This window comes from Haplochromis burtoni, unplaced genomic scaffold (genome assembly GCF_018398535.1).
Source record: "Haplochromis burtoni strain Fernald_Lab_line unplaced genomic scaffold, NCSU_Asbu1 Contig_200, whole genome shotgun sequence".
NCBI classification, from domain to species: domain Eukaryota; kingdom Metazoa; phylum Chordata; class Actinopteri; order Cichliformes; family Cichlidae; genus Haplochromis; species Haplochromis burtoni.
Window position 1 is genome coordinate 972880 of NW_024582561.1, and position 16966 is coordinate 989845.

Genomic DNA, 16966 nt, shown 5'->3' on the forward strand with positions numbered 1-16966 from the left:
GGAACAAATCAGGTTGATTTCTAGCTAACCAGTTAAAAAAAGAAAAAAGAAAACCCATATGTGCTGGAAACACAGTACTGGAGCCTCAAAGAATAAACAAAACTTTCAGGGACTTTTATTCAGACTGGAAAATTAAATATTCATAAAATATATTTAATGAAAATAATTGAGGAATAAAATAATTCTAGGTAAAACTATGTACAAATAGAGATTTCAGTGCTACCATTCAGTAGCTGAAACATCAAATGACACATATGCTGTAAAAGCATTAATATTGGCTCATCTATGACAGCATGGTGGGAATTTTTAAAAATCTTCAGAGTCTTCATTAATCCCATGCATACACCCATCTGGAACAACCCCGAAGCCTGACAAAACAATAACATGATAAACTTCCTAGATTGCAGTTGTAAGGGAATTAAAATGCTCCAAACATATTTATTTAGAAATAGACTTCATTCCATCTGACAGATTAGAATTACAATAAGGGATTAACGTGAATAGATTTTTAGACCATCAAATTAATTCTACAGTGAAAAAAGAAATTTAAGCCTAATCAGGTCAAATTATAAACACTATCAAGTGTGGTGCTATCCATAATCTCAAAACCCCCAAACTGACTACAATATACAAGGCACTCTCCAAAATCAGATTAGTGAATAAATCAATATCTCTTCCTATTGTGAAATAGGGCAGATTTATCAGTCAGCTCTAAACTGGTCTCGTCTCAGATATGTTGAAAAAGCTTTAAAATGACTAGAAACCCCAATCTACAATTCATGCAGTACAATCCTGCAGAGTGCACTATACAAGGCCAATGTGAGATGGGTTTTACCCAAAAATCCTAATGAAGTTCTAATAAAATAGGACTATCATGTGGACCATATAGCGAATACCGTAATATTTTACTTGTGAAAGTAAAAAAGGTGATTCTGATAGTAAATATGAAACTGAACTCAGAGGTAGGGAAAAATGGCTCTAAAACGATGAGAATCCACACAGAAGCTGCTGGAGGCAGATGTTCATATTTACAACTTTATTCTTTTACAATTAATTAACAATATTGTGAAAATAAAAATGTATAAAAACTTTACGAATCTCAAAATATATAAGAGCATTTTTAGAAATTAGCTTAAATGTTTCTCTAGAATTCAAGTTGTACATTGAGTCTTAACTTTCAACTGACATTCAAAACAGTAACAACCAATCAACCAGCAGGAGGATTAAATGCTGTTAAAGCAACAGAAAGATCACCTTACAGAAAAGTGCTTATGAAAAACAAATGAACAGATGAATAGATTTGCATTACTTGGAATCTCTCGGTCCTTTTATATGTACAGTCATTAATACTAAATATAAATGTTAAAACAAAAAGCAAGCTATTAAAAAGTGCTAAATTGCAGAGTAATTTTGTTAAACCTAGCTAATGATATCTAAAAGTGAAGAGATACAAAGAAAAACATCCTGAATGTGTGTGACAGTTTTGTGTGGTTTCATATACATATGCAGAAAACCCCAACAAATATCTTCAGTCCTTAGCTTTCTGCTTTTTTTGAATCTTGTTGGATTTATTGAGGATTTTCATGAGGCCTTTAGACATGAAGTACGGCCTCTCTGCAGATCCATCATTACGCTCCAGGTCTTCCACTGTGGGTGAGACAGGAAGACGAGTGTGAGCAATGCGCTGCTCGCCTATGTGGAAATAATGTGATCAAACATTATTCAGTAAACTGTATTTACTCACAGAAGCAGAGGAAGAGTGTGTCCACACACATGTTATACACGCTGAAAAATCCGTGTGCTATGAGGTAGCTACCCAACGCCACCGTCTACAGGAACAAAGGAAAAAAACAAATCAACGACAAATCCCTGAAAAATGGAAACAAGGACAACTATCCTAAAAAAAGAGATTAGCTCACAATTATTGGCATCCAGTAGTAGTTGAGGTTTTCAGAACGGAAGCTGGAGCCCGGCAGCTTAATTCGTCCAGAGAAGAAAAAGAAGGACAAAACACCTGGAAAGGAGATTCAGACTTCAGAACCTATTCTTTCAGACAAACTGAGATATTAGAGTTTAATCAGCAGTGACCAAATGCTGCTGAGATGCTTTCATCATTTTCAGGGTTTCTTTTGTACTTTCTAATTTAGCATTTATCACTTTTTCTAATGATTGAATGTAAACTATTGCAGCTTTGTATATATTTTAGTTGTACTTTTTCTTTTTCTTTAAATTGATTGTTTGAACTTCCTGTGTTTTAGCACTCCCCTTAAAGCACTAATTATTTTAACATGCAGCTAAAAACAACTGAAACAGATTCTGTTTGGCAGGAACTCAACTAGAAACTGAACTTTTCAAGTTTCCACTTATTTAACTTCAAAGTTCAATCATCTTACTCCAATGAGAGATTACTGGTGATTTAAATGAGAGTGTCTCAGAGTCAGTCACAGTGATCAACCCACAGGGCGTTCCCGTCTCACCCTGGGTGCACATCGTGTGCGTGTCTGTGACATTTCGTCCCTGGCAGCTTCCAAACACACTGGCAGTGTTTCTGCCTTGTGCACTCTTTACCAGCTCTATGCTGTGCATAGAGCTGATTTGTTTTTTAATCTCATAAATTTGCCTCTCCACCATGTTTGCGGATGTAGCTTGCAGCTGTTTTGAGTTTTCTCTGATGCTTCCACTACACTCACCAGCACACAGCACAAAGACCATTTATCAACTTGTTGACAATTGTAACAGCTTAAAAGGCAGACGAGTTTGGACCAGGCCAGACTCGTCTAGTTCCTTTATAAATATAAATTGGAACATCTCCCCAACAGATTAAAAATCAATCTACAAATTTAATTGAAAATATTCTATAATAACATAAAACCTGCTACAGAGTGTTTTTACAAAAAACCCCACAGTGACAGATTTGCTAGATGAATCGATGTTGTCCTTACCTACACCTCCAACCACCATCAGCTTCCCAAAGAACAGCAGCAGGTCTGTGACTTTATCGAGCACTACAACCCTGAGAGCACAAGCAGGGCAGGACGGAGAAACACGACACTAAATCACTCAGTCTCTCAAACATGTGCAAATACATTCATGTTCTGTACAAGCATTACAGGAACTGTAAGCATGAAGTACTAAGCACAGACCCTTTACTGTGGAAATAACTACAACACAAACCTTATCACATTTCTCATGAGCAGCTGAAAAGCATTTTTGGCTGAGACACAGAAGTTTTTCCCATAAATGGCAATCTGACAAAAAACAAAAAACAGTGATTTTCAGACTCCAGTGAAATACTAGATAAATTATGTAAAGATAGTAAAACAGATTTTATCATGTTTAGAGTAGAAAAAGAAACGCTTATAGTTAATATCAAAGGCTGTTTTTCACATGATGTCCTCTCACCATGATGTAAGCGTTCCTGTTGATGAACTTGATGAACTTCTCCAGACACCACAAGCAGCACTTCAGGCAGCACAATATAAAACGCACACAACTGTTCTGCGACCCTGGAGACGACAAGTCAGGGAAAATTCTTAGTGTCTTAGTATATAAACATCTTTGACCACCCAGTTATTTCAAAATATACTTTTACTCGTATCCTGTGGCAGTGACATCTGAGAATATTATCACTCTTACCTCTTGTTTTCTGGTCAATGTACTCCAGGATCAACCTCATGATCTGAACCAGGGTCAGGATCAAAGCACCAAATGCCAAAGAGCCCAAATGGTACCTTGAAAAATCATTACATGTTGTATTCTTAGCCAGTTTAAAAGATATATGTAGATTCCAGGTGTAAAAGCTAAACTAATACTGAACTGCCTAAAACTGGCAACGACAATTAAACACACACTTCTGTTTTTACAAAGACATATGTGAAAATCTTCTTTAGCTCTTTCGCTCTGTGGTAAGATTTTAGGTCCAGTTGTTAGTTTCGTAAATACAACATCAAGTCCATTTTGTAAATTGGGATCATTTTTAGAGTCAGGAAGGAGTATTACTTAGGATATGGCCAATGGTTAGCAATGAATGGGGTGTCCCTCAGTTTCTCAGTCTGATCAGCCTCATGACATCTGGTTTCAAAACACTAAGATTACAGCGCTCAAGTCAAAACTTCAAAACAGGACATGAAAAATCAGTGGCTGGCATTATGTTGGCATGTCCATCTTTTATACTGACATGTGTCTACTGTCTACTGAATGCAACGTGCTGAAGAATGAATGATGAAATAGCAGCACTGATAATGCAGTTCTTTTTTTTTTAAGAAGAACAAAACTTATGTGGGACATCATGTCAGGAAATATTAGATTAGCTGTGTACAGCAGACAATTTACAAATCAGAGTTAAAATAAAAAATAGAGATGTGGCTGGTTTAATTGCTGCAGTCGGCCTGTACTAAGAATCACCCTCTACTTGAAGACTTTGACTTCTAGGTAAAAACGTTTGACAAGTTACAGAACATAAAACAAAGTTATGTTCACAGTCATCCGCGGCAGCTTAATGGAAAAATAATCCACATTTCTAATATTTCTTCAGCCCTCCAATTATAAATTATGAAAATATTAGGCTTTGTGTGCGTTATCCTCTGAAACATACTGTAATCATATAAAAAGAATTGGGTCTCAAAATGGCACCTCTGGGTCATTTACTCTTTACTCATTCATTGTTGCAGGATGTGGTAGTTGCTCATTAACCTACCTGAGTGAGCGTATAAAACCTCCAAAGAGAGGGAACATGGGGATGTCAGACGGTTTTTCGAAAGCCCAGTAGTAGGAAGCGAAAGCTCCAGCCAGCGTGCACTGTCCAAGAGCAATGACAAAGTTGACACACCAGAGAAAAGCCACCACGTTGTAGATGTGCAGGTACTGGAGGTTCTTCCGGAAGGTGTCCGTGCTATTGTAGTTGATGAAGATGCAGCTGGCTGAGGGGCAGTTCGGGTAATCCGATGAGGTGAAGTTCTGCGAGGAGAACAAGAAAGTAGCAGTGATGGCGTATGAAATGGTTGTGCATGTATTTGCCAAAAGGCTACCAAAAACAAACAAACAAACAGTAAACCAATTATTAACCAATTAAACAATCATTTTAAATCCTCTTTAATCCTGAATGACAAGACTCTATCAATCATCATATCACAACACTTTGCTCCAAGACCGTGAGGTAAAACTTCAGCTATCAGGTCCCTTTGCTATGGAGACAGGTCCCAGTTTGAATTCACAAAACATACCTCTCTATTTTTAAGATAAAAAAAAAAAAAAATCAAAACTTTCAGCCTTATTATGAAGATTATAGTTAGGGCTGGATCAGGTGACCCTGAATTGAATTACAGTTAATTATCTCCTAGACAAGTCAAGGAAAAAAAATTCTTGGAAATTTATCCCCAGTAGGCTCACCAGAGGGTCACAGTTCTTGGTGCCATCGATACTACTACAGTCGTTCATGGTGGAGTTCAGAGCCACCACTTTGTAGGTGGGACTTCCTGAAGTAGCCAAATATCTGCATCCATTTGTTTAAGAAAAGAACTGAAAGCGTTTATCAAATATCATCTATATATTACAGACCATAGTGTAGCCTGAGAATAACATGTACACACATGCAAACATAACAATAATGGATACAAAGCAGTAGCCCCCCAGTAAGCCACACACACCACCAGGAGAACAAAGGTGACCACAGGGTACAGCAGAGTGGACATCATGTAGCTGATAGCTCTGCAGAATATCAACACACATCATGAGGTCATGCCAAGGTTTTGTGACATTTTCACAATAAGATAAAAACGCACTGTTACTTTTATTGTGATAAGTAAAACTAATAGAGTCCCTTTTAAGATTAAGAATTGAATTATTCACATCACATTTGTTAAAAGCGAGCCAGTCCTGTGGATGATTTTTCGTTTTGTTTAACCTACTTGCTGGACTCCTGGATGAGGGCGATGGCAATGAGGATTCTTGTGCGTAAGAAGATGAGGGTCAGCAGAAGGATCCCCTCAACTATGCATAAAATTATCACTGAGGAGCAGAATAACAAGAGTCACAAAAAGGAACAAGCCCACACCCAACTGCTACACACCACAATCATACACACAGATATTAGCCCACATGTGTTCTCCCTGTTACTTTACTTGTAATGTACTTTATTTGTTCTGATCTTTTAACATGCCTAGCTTTGAACTTTTATATACCTATGTACCTTACTCATGTATGTGTATGTGTGTATACTTGTTTTGTATATTTTACTGTGTGTAACTACTGCCGAATAAACTGTGGCCTTTGGCCCAGACACACAAAAGAATTCATCTTTTAACAATCAACATTAAGCTACCAATGCTTAATGTGTCAGTGTAAAACAAAGAAAACTATAACCCCCAAACTAAAGGATATTTGTGTTACTGAATCTGTTTTACAATGTCATTATTCAAGAGGTGCTGTAAACATGACATGCAATTCCTGCAAGCCAACAGTGGTTTTATTGCATTTATTTTTAGATATACTGATTTCAGTACACACATAATGTGCCAATAATGTCCTTGTTTATTTAGATTTTATACCTCTCTTTTCCTCTGTACTCTTACTTGTAAAATACCACAGAATAGCTGCTGTGGATAAGCTCTGTCAAAATGGCCATATAAAGAAAAGCACCTTCTTTCTAGTGTAAATGCATAATTTCCAGTTCTAGATTAATTTAATTACTTTTATATCCAACACTTGACCCAATTAGCTTATTAATGCACCCACAGCTTGCTCGCTCTCAACCTCTGAGAACATTACAAAGACGAGACAGAGAAATATTTGGTGACATTTGAACAGCACAGCAAAGGTTAGAACTAAATAGCATTTTAATGACACTCACAGAATGCCAGCCAAGTCTCTTGGACTTCTAGATAACTCTGGAAATTTGTGGTGAATCCAATTGTAGTGATGGTAGCAGAGTTTTGTTTGTAGTTTATATATTCCCAGGCGCAGTGCCATATTCCTGAAAAAAGAAAAAAGAAAAAGAAAAAAATTGTTTGTTTTTTTTTAACTTCACTTTGTATTTCAACAAATAAAATAACTAGGTCCTCTTTATATCCAGACATCACTGCACCTCTGTGTGCCTGATTTAAAAACTATTCCAGGTGTGTATTTACCATAAGCTCCAGCAGCCAACACTCCAATGATGAGGACCCACACCATGACTGGAGCGGTAAACCTCAACAGCAACAGGAACAACAGACTGACAAGCATGGCTATCACCAAACCACTGAGACAGGACAAGTGGACAGGATGGAGGGACAGTTAGGACATTTATAAGAAATTAAAGCAACGATTTTAAGGTAAAAAGAAAGCCGTGAGAAAGATGTAAACTATATTAAGAACACATATCCAACTTAATGTAATCTCATACAAAGCCTCTGCCACAACTTCTACTGGTACCATTTACTTTTTTGCTGACACTGTCAATAAGGTAATATTTTATATTTGCTCCTGAAGCAATTGTGAGGGCAGTAGTGTATTTGCAATACACTGAAATCATTAACCTACATGACAAAAAGAAAATGCATAGATTATGTAAAAGCAGAATTCATGTCATGTTTCTAATTGAATTACACTGTGCAGGTGTTCCCCGTGAAGAGGATGTAAGTGTATGCTGATAACCACATGCTTTAAACAATAACTTGGTACCTTTTTGATAGCAAACAGATCATCTGAACTCACTGACAAGTATATTAATATACAGTAATCATTTATTTTTATATTAAAAATAATAATTGAAAGTGATTGTATTCTGTTAGTTTTCTTATTAAGACAGAGCACCTGATACAGCATTTTAGATATTAAGTTGACACTACTACTTTGTGTTAAGGCTTATTCGATATCATCAAAACTTCATTACAAAATCTGACTTCTATCTGTACATCAGCAGGTGGCAGTGTGCAATGCTGGTTCAGCAGGGAAACTCACAGGATGATCCACGGCCATGACGATGCAAAATCTGCAAAGATTCGGGTGGCGATGTCCTTAGCGTTAAAGCTGTTGATAATGCCCCTAACGAAGACAAAACAGGACAAGATGTGATGGTGGCACTTTTGCTTTTAAATAGTAAAAAGTCATTATCAGATAAAACAAATACTACAAATGAAAAAAACAAAACAACGAACAACAGCATTTAAAACCCATTTCTAAAAGTGGTACGGGGGTAATTAAAAGGTGCGTAAAAAGATCATCATGCAGCCAACAGTGACCATTTTTATATAATTATGTTCTACATGTCTAATGTGACACTAATAAAGCTGGGAAGTCATAGAAACCAGAAATAACCCAAGATATTCAGCATAGGCAGACAGAGAGTGTAAGACAACTACTCATTAATGCTTTAGGGCTGCAAATCCCAAGACAGTGTGTCACATGAAATCTAAGGCCGCTGTGTATAAGTGAGTTAAACGCAGCAACAAGAGCAACTAGAACTAGCTGCTACGCTACGGCTCAACAGAGACTCACAAAACCACCAACCCTGTGCTGTTGATAAGGAGGAAAAAGACACAAGATTATTAAAGTCTGTGGGTTCATTTAGATTCATAGTCATCTTGATAATGTCTATTACCCAGTGCCATTTTTGATGAGGGCAACAGTGTCATTCACTGAGGCAGGCAAGCCTGGAACATTCGCAAAGTATAAAGGTATGTTCCCCAAGGCTGTGATATCAGGAAAACATCTCCCCAGCACTAACCACACAGAACAAAAAAGGAAAATAAAATTAACCATAAATATGGAGTTACAATGTTTTTTAGATCTCTATACACAAGGTACTGTACTGTGTATTGAACATACAAGGAAATTTAAATGAAAGCAGTAATATGAATTTGTTACTGACCAGGGGTTGTAGGTATGAGCATGAAAGGACACCGCTCCTTTTGTACAATCTCACTAACACTCTGAAAAACATGTTTAACAATCAAGTTTTGGCCAAAAAATGAATACTGCATACATAGAATACATAAAAATAGAGACAGCCACCAGTGCTAGCCCTGCCTCCTAGACTGCAGCTATGGCATAAATCTGAAACCTCTACGCAACATCTTCCTATGAGTTAATGCAAGTTATTTTAAGATTTTCTGACACTGACTTTGAGGTCAAGGTCACCGAGATTTGAACTCGTCCAAGATTTTTAATAGATCTGATTTCCTAGGATATTGTACAAAAAACATGACCTCTGACCTTGACTTTAAGCATCGAGGTCACTAATATTCAAACTTTACTGAGATTTGAAAGTCTCAAGTTTCCCTGTTCTCGAGTTATGATCTTCACAAAGTTGGCTGTTCACGCCGCCAGCCTAGTAGCGTGACAAGAATACTTTCTTTTAAACACCATTTGTAGCTTACCAAGTTAGAATTGTTGAGGTTAAGAGATGGCACGCAGTAATTTGGATTGAAAACGTTTGCAGGTTTTTCACCTGGAAGGTACGACTGTATCTTCACGGCCCAGAAGTCAGAGGGACATTCTTTCACACACACCTATGGGTAATGAAAAAAATAGGAATATTTATGCAGCACGGAGAGGAAAGTAAAGAGTTTGAACAGGAACAGCAAACTGCAGCAGCTGTGTGTACCTGCGTGGTTGGACACTGGAAACCATTGAGAACACTTGCCATCACATTGACAGACGTTGCACATTTGAGAATGTCAAAGTAAAGCAAGTTGGGTCGGTCTCTGAAAGACATGAATAAAGTTTTTATTTCATATTATATTATTAAGTGTGTATATATTTTCTATATTTAAATAAAATGACTCTAAACAATGGTTAAATTACTTATTTGGCCCAACTCCACAGAACCAGCCAGTTGAGTTTCTTGCGTAAAGAATATCTCTTGGATCGCCATAGATCCAAGCTGACAGAGGGGGGAAAAAAAAAAAAGCACAAATTAATACTCAGAAAGAAACTAAAAGCCAATCGTGTAAATGTTTGACCCAATCCATCTTGTTCAATGTGTTGCTTGCAGATTTCTCCCACTATAAATCCACCCTTGTGTGCAGTGCTTTTAATAATCTCAATGGAGGAAATAGATTTGGGAAATACTAGCCATTGAACACACAAATAAGGTCACTTCATGACCCATCAGGCCGCTGTGTTTGCTCTAGATAACAGATGGCCCTGAGTGTTGGAATGAGTTTGATGACAGAGCAATAAAAAGCTGCTGACTGGAACTATATGAAAAACATAGCTGTTCATAGTAACAATAGAAACTAAACAACTGAAAGAAACAACAAGTGTAATCCTTTACATCATGTAATCTACTTGGCATTTATAAATCAAGAGCTGTAAATCTCTGCCATTAAATTAATCTTCTGGTTTGACAAGAGGGAAAAACAGTTAACACGAATTGGTCTAAATGCAACAAAATTCATGAACGATGAATGATTCTAAAAACCAGTAGTTTCTGTGAAGTCAGAAAGTTAACTAGTGACTTGATGGGTTACATATTGTTATAGCCTGCTGTATAGAGGCAGGCTTGCTCTTCCACCCTACCTAGTTCTTTATATCAACTACATAGTAGCTTCATACGAAAAACACGGACACATGACTAATTAGACCTTAGAGGGGTTTACCTCTGACAAACATCTGGCAGACAGTCTTGACAGTTTTTACCTTCGTTTTGAGAACTTTGACTGTTTTAGGCAGACCAGCACACTGAGGGAAAAGACTATCACTCCCCCATCAATTTGTATTGATGAGAGGGGGGTAGCTAATCTTTTTAGACACACTAAAAGCAAGAGTCCTGGACCTGACAACATCTGTGGACAGGTACTGAGAACTTGTGCTGATCAGCTGAGTGGGATTTTTCACCATATCTTCTCACTTTCTTCAGAGCTACAGACAGTACCTAAGATTTGGAAACATGCCATCATTGTTCCTGTTGCTAAGGGCAGTTCTCCTAAGGTACTGAATGATTTTAGGCCTGTGGCTCTGACTTCTTTAGTGATGAAGTTATTTGAGAAGATAATTAAGATTGAGATTTTAATGCATGTTGAACACCATCTTGACCCCTTCCAGTTCGTCTATAGAGCAGGGAGAGGTGTGGAGGATGCTGCTGTCACACTCCTGCATCTCTTGTATAAGCATCTTGAGGCCCCCCACACCCATGCAAGATTATTATTTGCTGACTTTTCATCGGCATTTAATACAATTCAACCCTTCTTACTTGCTGACAGGCTTTACAATCATTTCAAGCTTGACACTAGTCTGGTCGGCTGGGTGACAGACTTTCTGACTAATAGGTCACAATGCGTGAGGGTGAATCATGTATTTTCTGATGTGCTCTCCTCCTCTACTGGATCACCCCAGGGTTGCTGCCTCTCTCCCCTTCTGTTCATTCTGTACACGAATGAGTGTCGCAGCAATTTCACGAACAGACACATCCTGAAGTTTGCTGACGACACAGTGATCGTCAGTCTTCTAGTGGGGGACGAGTCAGGCCATGGACAGGTTGTAGATGATTTTGTGAATTGGTGTGATGAGTCCTTCCTTTCACTTAATGTGTCAAAAACTAAAGACATGATTATTGATTTTAGGAAGTCCTCTTATAGCTCATCACCCACTATCATTAAAACTGCCGATATTGGGATCGTTGAGAGTTATAAATATCTAGGTGTGGTACTTGACCATAAACTGTGTTTTGAATCTCATGCTGATGCCACTACTAAAAAAGTTCAACAAAGACTGTTCTTTTTAAGGAAAATGAGATCTTTTAATGTCTCATCTGAGATGTTGTCTTTGTTTTATAGAAGTTTTATCGAATCTGTGATGTCTTTTTGTATCGCTGCCTGGTTTGGTAACCTGACGGTGAAGAATAAGAATCGGTTGGGACTTCTGGTAAAAACTGCTAGCAAAATTTCAGGGCGCTGGCAAGATGGACTTTTGGCCATTTACAATAGAAATGTGCTTAGAAAGGCTCATTCTATTATTAATTGTTTGAACCATCCACTTCACAGTGAGTTTGAGTTGTTGCCTTCCGACCGCCGTTTTAGAGTACCTGTGAGGAAGACTAAAAGACTCCAGGTCTCTTTTATCCCCACTGCATCTTGTCTCCTCAATGGCAAATAACTGTCCTAGGACTTTCTTTCACTATTATTGTCATTATTATTTTATAGTATTTATAGTATTTTATAGTATATAGCAGCAATGAGTATGAAGTGAAAAACATGAGGACATATGAAAACACAGTTGGGCACATAATGCCTGTGCTGGCAGGGTTGGGTTTCTCTTACCTAAAACTCCAACTGCTATGTAGCCAATGATGACCAGCAGGAAGAGAATACAGCAGATTATATCTGTACACCCTCTGTGTAAAAGAAAAAAAAAAAAGAAAAGAAAAAGAAAGTGAGATAGTATTAAGTAAAGTGAACAGGGTAAGCTTTGCATGGGTTTTTGATTTTGTTAAATGTGTCTTCATTAAATGTGATAAATGTGTCTTCCTGGGCCAAAAGAAAACACACACACACACACACACTACACCAGGAACCACATAGCTGGACAGAGGACAGGAGGGTTAAAATGTAAGAATTTCACCACCTATCCAGTGAGCTTTGAGTCAGGCTTACCTATTCTTTACAGGTCCTTTGAAATTATGGTCAAACTGCGCTGGTTGTCCTGGGAAAGGCAAACATTCGCCATTAATCAACAACTTCCTTATTTGTGAACAGATGATCAAGGACACATTAGCAGTTTCTTACACATTTTTGAACTGCTGATTTAATGTATAACTGTGCAACAATGGACAAGGTGCAGTTATTAAAACAGGCCTTTTTGGATAAAGACATTTTGACCATTGCCATCTTTCAACCTGGTTATACTGGAGTTTTATTTAGCTAGTTCCTGAAATATTTCTTATAGTTAGATTTGTTTAACTTTAAAAAACAGGCACCCTCTGTTTAAAGTTAATGAATTACTTTTAAGTGAATAAGGAAAACTTTCAGGGACTTGCATTCATATTTTATGGGCTGATTGTTCATAGAGGTGTTGCTGTATAATCACTATGACAGGAATTGAATTACTAGGAAGAAATATGTCATTGTTGTTTCCTGGAACAGAAAGAGGGACAGTTAGCAGGAACCAACAATGAATACAGTGGACTTACAAATCAAGCGGGTCTGAATATAAAATAAAATGCATATTTTATGTTAGAAAATATATGTTTAATCATACCATAGGGAGTATAAAAAAAATTACTGAGTGAGGCACAGCACTGACAGCAGCAGCTCTCAGGATAATCATTTGTCGACATAGTTTTTTTTAATAGAATTTGAATTGAAACAATGAGACTGTCCTGCCTCTACAAAGCAAAGTGTACTAGTTTAATTGCAAAACATGAAACTCAGGAAACTTCTTTGAGATACTTTCAGCTGAAAAAAAAAAAATCCATCCACCAAAGTCAGATCTGCATTATCCTGTCGAGCAGGAATAACCCGATAGGACAAGCCACCCTCATATGGTATTAAATACAATGACTAAACGATTTATGGCTTTGTAATCCACGTGTACTTCATATTTGATCATAAGAAAAAGCTGCACTCCTCACTTTATGAAAACTAAAAGCATAAGGTAGCTTAAAAGTTACCACATTTAAAAGTCGTCTCACTGAGTAATTTGAATAGAGCTGAAAGGACAGTGTGTCAACATTGCACATAGTCCCTCAGGCTTTCCGAGAAGGATGCAAATATTACAACAGGATGTATTAACTTCAGGGCCAATCATGTGATTCAAAGCTGGCAATAAGTGGCCATAACAAAAAGCTAAATGTACATTATAGTGTAATCCTTCAAAACAGGAAGGGCTAATAAAATGCCAATTACTGCAACACATAACATCAGAAGGTTTTTCATCTCAGTATTGTTCAGTCATTGAAATATCAGGTGTGTCAAACAAACAATTCATTGAAAAGACTACACTAACGTCCTCCAAATCTCCACTCGAGAAATACTTAGAGAAACGTCAGAGATACAAAATGCTGACAACACAGACAGCTTTTCACTGGTTTGTTTTTCCGTGAGTGTCAGATTTCATCTACTAGGACGCTGTTGTGTGTTTAGAGTAAATGACAGTCTGCACCTTTAGATGACACACCTCGTAAAAAACTGATGCAAAGCCTTAAACCTTTAAACTTTGAACCTCATACAGGCTGGTATTTTACAGCTTGAATTTGAAAAAATTACAAAGGACCATGAATACAAAAGTTATCGCATGACCCTGTCTTAAGATGAATGAGGCAGATGACAGAACAGACCCAGTCCTTTAAACCCACAGCAATGCAACCAGTTAAAGCAATGACTTAACATAGAAGTGGCACAAGGAGACTCTGACACAAAGAAAAACATAGATGTTGCCTAAATTCTTCGGTTTGTCTGTAAAAAGAAATTATGGCTTGGTTAATTGTAGCCGGCAGAGACGGATTTACAACGGGGTTTTTTTTGGGGTTTTTTAAATATTCAAATGTTGTGCGAATCCTGGATATCTTGTGATTAAACATTCCAATGGCTACAATAACCGGAGAAAGGTTTTCTTATTAGAACATCAATTTGAAAAAAATAATGAAAAAAAAAGAAGAAGCTTATTCTCCCACAAAAGAACATGGCTGCAGGATTTAAGTTTGCAAAGTTGTATGTGAACAAATCACAAGAGCTCTAGGACAGTGTCCTTCAGACAGACACAACCATGTCAGCACAAACACCCCATACCAACTGTGTAAAGTCAACCATGAACAAGAGCCAGTTTAGCTCACTGGGATGAGCAGGCGACCATATACTGTACAGCTTGGTTCGAATCCGACCTGTGGAATGAGAGTTGTCTTTGTCAGTGTAGCTACCCTTGGAAAAAATAGGAACCTATTCTAATGAGCATCTAGCCATGTTTTTATTGATATATACTAGAGGTGTCAAAACCCATTATTAAGGGTACTGGGGAAATTGTCAAATGTCGTAGAGTGAAATGCCAAACCTGTCTGACAGGTTAAGCTTGGCTGTGTGTTGCTGTGTAATGTAACAGGACAATGATCCCAAGAACAGCAACAAATCTACAAACTCCAACTCACTATCAGACAGCTGACACCAAAATCATTTTATTTAACTCAGTCATTTTATAAATGTGTTAAGAATGTAAAATAAAGCCTATTTGCGATTCTCCTGTCTCCTACATTAGCTTTATTAACAGAGTTATGTTCTAACATTGGTTCACCTGTTGAACCAGGCAGGCTTAACAAGTTTTGCGGCCAATGATTTGCAATAAGGCACATCTTTCTCAACACTGTCTAAACTTTCTTAACCGAGACCAAAGTGCAACAGCTCCAAAAAAGGGAGCAAACAAATCTCTCACTAATGAATCAGGAAGTGTCCAAAGCCCTGAAAATGATTTCTACTTCCCTGTGAACCCAATCAGAGCAACAAAGAATAGCTTTAAAGCTGAATCATCATTAGACCACTCATCTGAATTGACACACACACACACACACACACACACACACACACACACACACAAATTTTTAAGAAACAGAGGTTCAGCTGCCAGTGATGCTGTGGTCACCTGGTTTTTACATCTTATATGGAAGGACATGAAATCCATCCATCCATGTATGTTTACCTCCAGGGAGGGTTTGTTTATTGTAGCCTTATCAAACCTGCCAGAGTGCCAACAGACTCATGACGTACTCCAACAGAGCAGACTCCGTTCCACAAGGTGAAGTGGCCAAAACGTTTTCATCAGCAGCAACAGAATTTGTCTTTTAAGAATCTAAGCATCTCCAGTTTTAGAGTTTGTGTGCAAACCACAATCACAAGCCACAAGGCCACAATCTGTTAACTAATGCAACACATACTCCCTGCTTTTACACTATGCAGACCAATAGTGCTTATGTGTACATTCGCCCTAATATGAAACAATGTTAACTGATCATTATAGAAATAAACTGCACATATTTTCATGATAAAACGTTGATTTAGGCAACTTTCAAGCCTAAATAACTGAGGATTCTCATCAGGGAGAACAAACTGGTATTTAGATGAGAGATAATCAAGTATTTAGTTTGTTAGTATCTAATCCTTCGAACCCCAACACTACACAGTTAACACATTTGACCATAAGGCCATGCTCAACTGACACTGTGATTAAATCTAAGCATTACATTAATAATGGAAGAAATTTTAAAGGAAAGGATGCAATTATTTAAAACTATTTTAGCCTTCTTATTTCTCCCATTGGATACTGTCTTTTTTCTTAGAGTCAGGTTTCTGAGGTGTCCTGATTTGTCAGTAATAAAACTGTCACAACATTTTAAAACTAGGTTATCTGTAAAACAATAAAACAGTTTGATTAGACTAATATTGGCACACTGCCTACTGTTAAACAGGAAGATAATTAAGATATCACTGAACTTTAACGACCTAACAGTCATTTAAAAAAAATCCACGTTAGAAACAGTGGGTTTATGCTAATAACCACTTCATTTAAAAAAAAAGAGAAAAAAAAAGAGTTAGAAACTTTAACTTAAAACTCTAAAAAGAAAATGGCGTGACACAAAAAATGAACACAGCTCTCACAAAGTATTTAACTCTAAACTCGTTCATTTCAGAGTTTTCTCAGCTGCCTTTGGAAATTTTTACTTTAACGCTGAAAGCAGATCCTCTGAGAACACCAACGGCCGACGTCAGCTCACCGTATTCGGAGTTCGGATTTTCCTCTTCTTGTGTTTTAGCCATGTTCCGCCTGGACCTCCACCTGTTCCTCCTTACTCATAAAACGCAACTTCTTCTACACACTGCGAGCTTAAAACAAACAAGAAGCTAAAACCGACTTTTTCCGAGGGAGCTTCGCCGCGTTAGCGCGGACATTGCAACTAATGACTGAAGAAATCTTTTTCTTCCTGGCAGCTGTAACCAGGGAATGACGCTGCACGCGCACCTGCTGAGGGATGCGCACCTGCGCGGTGGACCAAAGATTGTTTATT

General features: G+C 37.6%; 1 protein-coding gene across 2 annotated transcripts; it reads right to left on the reverse strand.

Annotated features, from left to right (window-relative positions):
* Window positions 1-1021: 1021 nt before the first annotated feature.
* slc44a4 (solute carrier family 44 member 4) lies at window positions 1022-16926 on the reverse strand. 2 transcript variants are annotated; one of them, XM_005936267.2, is made up of 23 exons: window positions 16676-16926; window positions 12573-12621; window positions 12240-12313; window positions 9784-9862; window positions 9584-9683; window positions 9357-9488; window positions 8849-8909; window positions 8579-8699; window positions 8488-8493; window positions 7939-8022; window positions 7125-7237; window positions 6848-6970; window positions 5907-6006; window positions 5614-5706; window positions 5389-5491; window positions 4697-4956; window positions 3637-3731; window positions 3403-3506; window positions 3175-3248; window positions 2943-3013; window positions 1920-2014; window positions 1745-1829; window positions 1022-1647 (listed from the first exon to the last, which is right to left on the reverse strand). In XM_005936267.2, the coding sequence occupies exons 1-23, from the start codon at window positions 16716-16718 to the stop codon at window positions 1529-1531; spliced, it is 2184 nt and encodes a 727-aa protein (XP_005936329.1). In that variant the 5' UTR covers window positions 16719-16926; the 3' UTR covers window positions 1022-1528. The 2 variants fall into 2 exon arrangements, with proteins under 2 accessions (XP_005936329.1, XP_005936330.1); XM_005936268.3 differs by lacking the exon at window positions 8488-8493 and having other exon boundaries at window positions 16676-16925.
* Window positions 16927-16966: the final 40 nt, after the last annotated feature.

Coding starts and splice junctions, on each gene's coding strand:
- slc44a4 (XM_005936267.2), bottom strand. CDS start 16,718: ATGGCTAAAACACAAGAAGAGGAAAATCCGAACTCCGAATACG. Junction 5,492..5,613: donor TACTGGGGGGCTACTGCTTT/GTATCCATTATT, acceptor AAATGGATGCAG/ATATTTGGCTACTTCAGGAA. Junction 3,732..4,696: donor GGTTTTATACGCTCACTCAG/GTAGGTTAATGA, acceptor TGATTTTTCAAG/GTACCATTTGGGCTCTTTGG.